This window comes from Condylura cristata, unplaced genomic scaffold (genome assembly GCF_000260355.1).
Source record: "Condylura cristata isolate star-nosed mole 26May11 unplaced genomic scaffold, ConCri1.0 scaffold00012, whole genome shotgun sequence".
Lineage (NCBI taxonomy): Eukaryota > Metazoa > Chordata > Mammalia > Eulipotyphla > Talpidae > Condylura > Condylura cristata.
Window position 1 is genome coordinate 2,832,753 of NW_004567113.1, and position 10,281 is coordinate 2,843,033.

Here is a 10,281-nt window from a genome sequence, read left to right on the forward strand (position 1 = left end):
GAACTTTTGTCTTATTCCTCTAACTTTGTCTCCACTTCAACAGCTTGACAATTTTCCACCTCATACTTTTAAGAGGATCATTTAATATATTTACTTAATGGAATATCATTTTCCTTTTTAATACATTACATGTTGAAATCACACACAGACATAAAATACTTTTAAAACATTTTTTCATTAAGTTCTCATACATGCTTATTGTATGTTCTTTAAAAATCATGATTTTAATTATATATTTTAGTAGTTTAGCAACTGGATAAATCAAAATACACTCTATATTTCCATTATTTAAACATGATTTTATTCCCAACGTATTTTTTTTTCATCATATTCATTGGAGTCTGTCTTTCTTTCACATTTCTACACCTCTTACTTTTTCTTATATGAATTATTATAAAAGCTTCTTAAATGAAAACAGGGAGATACCATGTATCATCTGCTTTTCGGGTAGCTGGTAATGGTAATTTGCATGCATTATTTTATAAAGTAGAGTAATATTAGTTACATAATATTTACTTATTCTTGTTATCTTAAATCCATAATTCCATTGCATCCCTATAATAAACACAAAGGTGCATTTTATTATTTCCAATGCAAATAATAATATTTTTTAAAAAAACCTGAAGCATTAGAGTCACCTGTGGGCTTCATACTCCACTCTGTGATCACAGTGCCATTCTGTACACTAATGTGACATTTTAATTCCCCCAACACACCCCTCTCAAAACTCTTCTTCTCAAGAAGATTGTAACTCAACATTGTCAACCAGTCAGACCCAAGCTTACTAACAGATATCCTTATGTGATTCTGTATTCTACATTCTTGAGGCTTGCTGACTTGGTTGGGTAAGCTTCCTTGTTGACCTATGCTCAGGTGGCATATTCCATTTCCTTGCTGAATAACTCAAAAGCCACTCAAAGACAGTAACACAATCTTGTGCTTCTTGCCCTTCATTAAGGGTCAAATAGTGTATTCACAGTGAATTTCCCTAAATTTGTGTTAAGTTGGATTAAACTGCATTTATTGGCATTAAAATCATGAAGCCAAATATCATCAGGTGTTACACACCTGAATCACCCTCTGTGGTGTTGCTGCCTGGGGCAGTGGCCCTATAGTGTGGGTTGCAGACTTTCATATTTGGTATCATCCTGCAATGTATTAGAACTGAATGTTGACTAAGTCTTCTAAATCAGAATCTCAGGGGGAGGGGGGGATATAGAATCTACTTTAACAAATCTTTCAGGTTATTCTGACATTAAATTCAAGTTAAATCCCTGCTGTAGAAAGTTAACATAGAGCAGAGTTCAGTCCAATATGCTACAAAAATCTCACCAATTATCTGAGGCCTCATTAACACCAGTAAGGCCTGAGTTCCATTCCCAGCCAGGTTGCTGACCCACATAGGGTGTGGTAGACTTCTCTTGCCTCTTCCGATGATCCTCTCAGCAGTGTGTTTCAGTAAGTCCATCTGTTTTTCTACCCACACGGTCTCTAGTGAATCCTCTCACCACTGGCACCTCTGGCCTACACACCAGTTCTTATACATAAAAGTAAATGAATAAATCTTAAAAAAAAAAAAAAATGAGTTTGCCCTGCTGTGACTAAACTAGCAGTTACAATTCACTTTCTTGTGTTGTGTGTGATAAAATAAGTTCTTCAAGAATTATTTTGTTATGGAAATCATAATGCTAATCAAATATTTCAGAATAAATGTTGTCTACCATTATTGAGGTTAGCATTTCCCCCTGACTTTGAATCTTGTGGGATTTTTTTTTTTTAATTAGAAACCATGCATCATTACAGCTGTTTGAAATTTTAAGAGCAGTTGTTGATTTTCCCCTCATTTTGCAAGGGAAACAACAGCAGAACCATCTGTCTATTCTTTAAATAAAACAAGAACTTAAAAAATTACATCATTCCTTTAACTAAATCCATTAACAGTTCAGAGGGAGCTGTGGTAACAAATAAGGCCAGTAAGGAAGGAAAGTAAGGCAGCTGTGAACATTTACATGTCTTTAGGGAAAAAGAAGCAGGCTTATGGCTACATACCACAAAATCCCCTCATTCCCTTTCCCTAGCTTCAAAGGCACTCTATGAATTTTCTTTTGATTCATGGGTCTTATGACACTACTTTTCTCTTTTGCTATTCAGGAGTAAGCTTGCTGATTCCCGCTGGGGCCATTCCCCAAGGGAGAGTCTACGAAATGTATGTGACTGTACACAGGAAAGAAAATATGAGGTAAATATACTTTTTTCTGGTACACTTGACTTCATCAATATCTGGTTTGGAGAATTGTACAACAGAAAGGATAAGCTCAGTATATTTTTGTCTTGAGTGTTCTGCTCCCGGCCTTGTTCTATACATCTATAAAACATCAACTTTTACTTCTCTTTATCTTTCAAGCTTCAGACACTTGTAGATCTTGAGTAAAATGGGAGGTCCCGACTATAAAAGTGGACATGTGACAAAAAGACAAAAAGAAAAGATCAAAAATGTGATCCTGTGATTACCCAGTGACCTGAGGGTAGATATACATCTTCTTGGAATCCAGCCTACTGCCACTGCCATGGCTAATATCGCAGAAGTTAGACAACTCCTTGAACCTCTAACCTGCTCCTTCCACCTCAGACTAGTATTTTATTTCATCTGCAGGTTCTTATTTCTGTGACTTGCTTCTAACTTAAGTATCCCCGGTCTCCTTAAATGCAGCACCTATGGAATTTATAACTGGGTCTTTCTAAATGGATCTAGGGTTGATTAAACTAGATTAAATCAAAAGACCCTGCTTTGAATTGTTAAATTATTTTTTAAATTTCATTTGCATATGTTTAACATCATTCTTAATTATTGTGGAATATTTGCTTTCTCCTCTCAGGTATAGTCCCCATAAAATTCCCACCACCAATTCACCTTTGCACCATCACCATGTGTGCTTCCTCCCCTGTCTGAATGTGCCAACATTATAAAGATGAAGTTGTTTTAAGTAAAAATAACAAGAGGAGTTTAGAAGACCTAAATTCAACCACTAACGAGTCATACATGGTCTTTTTTGATTAGTTCCCATATAAAGAGCACATGTTACACTAGCACTTTAAAGACCATTATGTACACTCTGATCCCAAACTAAAAGATGCTGTGGAAACAAAGATCCTCAGGTATAAGTATTTTTGCCTCTCCTGAAAGGGAAGACACATGGGCTCCTCAGCTTTGTTATCTGACTGCAAGTCTGACTGGTGACTATAAAACAAGGTATCGTTAAAATATACTTTACACTGTTTCTCTTCCCCTCTCTGTCCTCAGAGGGAGATGCTCATTTTTTTGCTTCTTTGGTAGACAAAAAGTTCTTCTATTATGCTTTCAGGTAGAAATATTGGCATTTAGACTTAGCATGACCCAGCAAACAATTTCCCTCTAGTTTACCTTACCTACACAGACACTACTGTAAGAAAATGATAAAATTCCATAAACATTTTTTGCACCTTGAATTTTAAAAACATACAATCACTAAAATTCTTCTGTTTTCTCACATCAGATTATTCATCTGTTCACTCTCAATGCCGAGTAGCATTCACAGGCCCTGAGAGGGCTCTTCTTTTGCAGAAGGTTAGCAAACTTGAAAGTGCCCCCGTTTTTCTTCTTTCTCTTGTCCAGAGCCTAGGTTACCCTCCATTCAGGCCTTCACCAACACGGACATTTTGTTTAAACAGATATAAATATTAGTGGCGCTTTGTGCTGTGAAGCAGTGAGGTGTTTGTGGTCTTATTTCCCGTCTGATGTCTGCTCAGCCTTGTTGTTAGCTGAGAATGGGTCAGCGCTGCCTCTCACTGAAAAGGAAAGGCCCCTGCACTCAGTGTCTCCAGGGCTTTCCTTTCATATGTAGTCAGCATCCCCACCAGGATAATGGTACATTTTAGATGAAGGAAAGAGAAAACAGAAAATTGATAAAACTGGAGACTACTGCTTTTAGATACCTCTGCCTTTGATTCTAAAGGAATAAAAACTCTAAAGTCACTCTGCTGTGCCAACCAGCAGAAGTCAGTTGCAGAGGGAGTTGATTTACTGAATGGGGAATGAATCAAAGAAGCTCTATTTATCAAGATGAAATTAGAGTAACCTCAATATTTCATTAGCAAATATGCATAAAAGGCTATGAAATAAGGAACGTACACAAGAAAACAACTGTGTTAAATATGAGAATGTCCTCTCTACTGTTTCTGCTCTGAGCCAAATGTGTTTATCTTGAAAATACAATGATAAGACTGTGCTTTAGAATATAATAATAATATAAAGCATATTTCCTCTTTATTCGGTATACTTGTAATTCCATTTATTCCCCATTGCCCTCTGCAAGTTTTGATGAGTTCTACTTCAAGATAAAGAAACTAGGGTTTGGAGAAATGAAGCCACACAGCCAAGGCATCCTACAAACAATTGAGTTCACCCCACATTTTCTCACCCACCACTCTTGTTTTTTCTACCTGTCATCCTCGAAGCAGAAGCCACTCGGACCTCAGCCATCTTACCACAGCGCCTTCCTGTCAGTGGCTTCCTAGAGCTCACTAATGCCCTTTTCCTCCCTCATGTGATCCAAGATGAACTTCTTTCAGAGAAGACTCTGTGCTGATGTCAGAAGATAAGGACGTTGCTTCCAGGCAGTTACAGGAAACGTCTGATCACTTTTCTCCAGTTTCCTTCTGTCTGATTCCCCTGATTGCATCCCAAACTGTGTGTTTCTCCAGCTGGATAGCATCCAGTTGGTCATCTGTTAATGTGAACTGCCTAAAGGGAGGTGTGAACCTAATTACATGAGACACAGTGAATGTGACAAGAGTGCCCTTATCTTTGCTGCAGACATGCTAAGAGGAAGCTGAAGGGCAGATGAGCAGCTGAAATGGGACAAGCTGTCTCTGACAGAAAAGAAAGCCAAGCTGCCAGGCTCTGCTTGCAGTTCTCTCCTCCTGGCTGCCACAGCTCTCTGTGGATCCAATTTGTGCAGTGAGGACTTTTTGCCTTGTTTCTAGTACCAGTTTAAAATAGGAGTGACTCAGACTGAAATCATGTCCTTTGTCAGTTCTTAGTGAAAAACAAATTGAATTGACAATACAAAAGTTCATCTTCCCTTTCTCTGCATTCTGCACATTCTTAGTAGTTTCCTCAAAAGGCCAAAAAAATCAATATGGACATTTCAAATATAAAGGTGAATAGAAATTTTTTGTCAACTCTAGGGGACCATGGGAGGTTTCTGAGCCGCCAGGTGATTCAGGAATGGCAGTACCTTGGGAAGACTGAGCTGGTGATATCAGCAGATGAATTGTAACAGGGAATCTGCCCTTAAAGCTGGGGTCCTGCTTACACTGTGACAATAATCCAGGAGAAGGAGAAGAAACCGGGCCTGGATGTTAGGAGGATGGAACGTGAAAGGTGTTTTAGGAGAAAAAATGTGTTTCTCCAATGGCTAAAGGGGCAGTAAAGAGTGGCAAAACACAAAGCATATATCTGAGAATCCAGCTTGAGCACTGTAAGAACTGTGAATGAGGCCAGGCAGAGCTGCTGGGAGTCAGGTGGAGAGGATGAGTTTGATTTTGATGCCCGCAGAGTGCACAGGTAGGGATGTGGGATTTGTGCCTGAGTGACAGCTGGGGCGTCACCAGTAAGGACCTTCTTCCAGGAAGAGTGTTCAGAGACAACTGAGGGAAGGATGTTAGGAAATACTTTTATTTCAGGTTTAGCTTTGATGACATTTAATGAGTTTATTATTACTGTAATGACATTTAATGAGTTATTTTTTAAACTTTCATTAACATTTATAGCACTGTAGAAGCTTAAAATGTGTGGTATTATAAGCTAGCAGATACTGAGTTCACCACTAAAACTTAGATCTAAAGATGAATGACATAGTATAATATGAAGTCATCAAAGGTAATGAGAATGTCAAAATGGAGTACATGGTATGTCCGAATGTTACAATTAAAATGTAGAGAAAGAAAAACAATTAAACATTTGATGTTTCAACAGTCAGATTTTGATTGTATTTTAGGTAATTTTTAAAAGCTCAAAAGGTTTAAGGAGTGAGTTAGTGGTGAGGCAATTACAACATCATTGTTTTTACAGTATTTAAATGATAAAACAATGTGAGGGTGAAGGACAATAATTCTCTCATGTAGTTAATCATTTATTTTAATGTGGTGGTTAGAACTTTGTGACACAACAGTTGATATTGTTACTTCTTAGTGCACTTTAATGATGCTCAGTTTAAAGCAACAGCTGTCAAAAGTTTGCTGAGGAGGGGGCAGGCATGGAGTCCAGGTATATTTAAGTCTTATCCTTTCACTGTACTACAAAGTGCTCATTTATCAAAAGTCTACTTATAAAAAGGGAATCATGGCAGATTACAAGGTCCATGGGAGGAAAAAATCTGCCCTAAAGCAGAGTAATTATTTCTTCTTTGGTTCTTCATAAAGAAGACATTTTGTTAATATTGATAAGCAACGTCCTTAAAATAAAAATAGCAATGAGTTTCATAGAGCTGCTTCTGTTAGTGTCCCTTGTTGTAATTAGATCGTAGAAGGCCAAGTGTACATTCAGTGAAATAATTCAACCAGGAACCAGCAATTCAGGCAAGGGCGTAACAGTTAGCCGTTCCTGTTTAATCCAGGGATAGATCTCAGCCTTTGAAGGAAATATTGGGCACACCCTTCAGATGGGCTTCCATAAATAATTATTTCTTTGCTCAGTTGAGCTTTTGAAAGCAAGTGAGTTAGATTTTTCCTGTCAGATGCCTAGAGTGCTGATATTTCAAGGTGCCAGTTATGTGAAACCATATGCTTTAAAAGGCAGCTGAGCCTGAGGTAGGATTGTCATCCTGAGGGACCTGCAGGGGACATGTGTATGGCTAGAAGGCCTCTCCCATCCCCACACAAAGGGAGATGGAGAGCTTTTCGTAAGGCAGTTTTGAGCTCATTCTAACAAGCAGACCAAAAAATAACCCCTCAAGGCCTAAAAGCATGAGGAAACCCCAAATATACCATCAGCAAAAGAAACCAGAGGACTGGTGATTGAAACCCAGCTTTGCCTGCAGCCAGCTTTGTGGGTTAGGGAAAGTGCGTTAATATCTAGCTGTTAGTGCCCTCTTTTAGACAAAAAGGTAGTGTAAGTACTCACCTAACTCCTTTACAGGTATGCCGTGGAAGGCAAATGCAGCTAGCTGCCTTTGTGAATGTTTTATAAGTTACCTATGATAGAGTGAAGTTCTCCTCTCTGACAACAGCAAGCAAAGGAGGGGATACTCTGACGGGAAACTAAATTTTTTCTCTGAGGGCTCTGCCCTAGCAGTCTGAGGCTCTATCTAACAAAGAACTTGGTGTTATCCTTGTCAGATTATGAAAATTTTCATCACTTATCATTGTTGCATTTCTACTTATTTGCCACTTCTACAACTAACTTTTGCTTCTGAATTTAATATTCACAGAAAAATTTATTTAAGTAGTTTAGGTCTCATGAGACATAAAAGTGTAAGTCTCTCTCTACAAAAACAAATTAGAATATTTAACTTTTACTACTTTGTTGGATGTATGTAACATCCTTCCTTTTATAAATAAATGTGCATTTCAATACTCTGGCCTTCAGTGTCACAGTGTTAAATCTTAACCTTTCCTAACTTAACTTCTATATATGCTTGGAAATGTTTCCAATTTCAGCGCTACTTCTTTTATCTTGGAAACACATCAAGAATCTTATTGTTTCTCTCTTGTTTTTCATGCCCTGTTATGAATTCCACTTCAACCACTTTCCTATTCATTACATTCTCCCACCTCACTGGGTTAATAAATTCTTTTGACACCTACTGCCCCTCTCTTCCCTTGCTCTCCCTCCTCCAGAATGGTGCCCATCAATATTGCATGGAGGGGTGTGCTGGGAGAGCACAGGTCTGACAGCTCCCCAACCCAGCAGGGAGTCTTCTCCCTTCTGTTCCACTCAGTGATGAGAAGAGACCCTCCTCCTTCTGCCTCGAGCACCGGCTGCTGACAGCAGACTGAGAGACAGATGTTTCCAATCCCACTATATTGCAAAGACCACTTGAAATGGATTTCACTTTAGTCTCCTTCCTTAAAAGTTTAATGCTCTCTTCTCAAGGTATAATTGTAAGTAAAAGGTAAGAGAGTTTCAGGAAAGCACAGTCATTGCTTTTTCCCTCGTAGGAAAAGTAAAATTAAATAAGTATAAGGTAAGGTTACTGCTTAGGGAGGATAATGTGTTATCAACTAAGCCACAGTGAAAAAAAAAAAAAAAAAAAACAAAAAACAACTTCCCTCATGTTATATGAGAATGAATTTCACAGTGGAAGGAAGGGGGAAAACTGGATTTAGAGGAAATTAAAATCAATTTTGTTAGAGGAGCAGGTGATGAGTTTTCAAGGTACCAATCATCTACGAATTCTTTATATTTCCATGTATTTTGACAACCTTAGATTACATAAAACAATTGTTATTCATTAAGAATGGAGACAATATTAAAGACTAAGGCAAGATTTTTTTTTGTCTTTGTTTTTTTAAGTTTCTAAATTGGAAGGTGAAGAAGCAATATGTTGGCGAATGCCTCATGAAATTTTGGAGTGAGAGAGAGCACACATTGATAGTTGAGTGTTGTTAAAGGAAAATTTGACATATTTCATTCATTCTTACGACTGATCATAATTGTCAAAAACTGAGAAATTTCGAAAATTCGAATTTACTTGAGAGCTTCCAAGTTGACTGCCAGTGTTTTGTGATGTTGATGGATGGCACAAAACTCCTGTGTCAGAGCCATTAGTCATGGTTCTCACACTCTCCAGGCAGTCATCATTTTGTACAACCTCCTAAACCTCCGTTGTGAGAAGGTGATGGAGAGAGGGCCAAATGACATTGTACTTGGTGGTTGCATTCCAGAAAAGACCCTGAGTTTAGGGGACCTGTGTCTTTTGACTGGGAAGTGTACATGTTCAGTATGGCTACTGAACATGTCATCCAGGAATAGACATTTTTGCAAAATCCTTGATTAAAAAAATAGAAATGTGCAGAGACATGAGAGATCCTTGGGGAATTACCAGCCAACAATATAGAAAATAGAATACCTGCTATTGAGTGTTAAATGAGAGTAAGATATAGATATGAATGAACTTCTCAATTACATAATTCATAAACCATAAGCAAAGACCAGAGAAAAATCCATTTCAAGTGGTCCTCATAATTATAAAATAATTCTATATTCCCTTTGTAGTACCCGTGTGAGTAAAGTTGGAAAGATATGAACAGGGCAATATACATTTTAATGGACTTTTATTTGGCTGAACTAAATAAATCACAGTATTGATGTCAGACTGGAGAGAGGTTTCAAGTTGTGCCCTTGAGAAGGTTTCTGTTTTTGCCCTGCTCTTGCATTATAGTGTTACCGATGATTGGAATGAAAACATAAATTGAGGAAGGATAAAAGAATGGTAGAAATGGCTGCTATTTGGAGAAAAGACTGCATTGAAAAATAGATGGCCTGGAATTTTCCCTGAAGCTATTAAATTAAATAGCTAAATATGAATTTCTGTACTTAAATTCAAAAGCCATCAATACAAACCACAGGATTATAGAGACAGAAAATTAGGAGTACAAGAGTGGTTATCTTTACCAATTGCTTAAACTTCTTGGGGCTTCACCGTGGCATTTTTTTATAGGAGCAATTAACCATAGTATCTCTATCTTCTCATCTAACTTAAAGACAATAAATAATATTTATAATTGCTTGTTTGAGATGACACTAACATAGTAACTTTAGGAGGTGTTTATATAAATGCATAATCCAACTCATAGAAAATAGTAGTCCCTCTATTTTTCTGCTTAAGTTCCATGTTCATTTCAGGGTGCCCCACTTTAGTGAAGACATTGAAAAACTAACAGACATCTTTATGAAAAGGAAAATAGAATTAGAAAAAAGATCTGAAGCCTATGCTTTTCTAGTTGATGTTGAAAAAAAAATATGACTGTTTGGTCTGGAAGAAAGAGAGTTTAGCAATGTCATAACAATCTCTAAATATTTAAAAGGATTTTGTGCCAAAATGGAGAGGAAGTAGGTCAAGGCTATATGTAAAGAGATGTTAGAATGTGTTCACTCTAAGTTAGACTGCTTTGGAACTCTGAGTTGATAATAATGATGTGCTTCCATGGTAGCAGAACACAGGTCTGGATGTGTCTAAGACACCCTCTAAACACAAGTCAGCATGTTGCAGAAAATACCTGCTTTGAAAGGAAGGTGGT

At 37.6% G+C, this 10,281-nt stretch overlaps 1 protein-coding gene across 2 annotated transcripts in view; it reads left to right on the top strand.

Moving 5' to 3' along the window:
- Positions 1-10,281, top strand: part of UNC5C (unc-5 homolog C (C. elegans)) — a 373,518-nt gene that overhangs the window by 332,621 nt on the left and 30,616 nt on the right. For both annotated transcript variants that reach the window (XM_004681110.2, XM_004681109.2), the window contains one exon: positions 2,152-2,239. In XM_004681110.2, the coding sequence (XP_004681167.1) occupies positions 2,152-2,239 (88 nt within the window). The remainder of the gene's footprint in view (positions 1-2,151; positions 2,240-10,281) is intronic.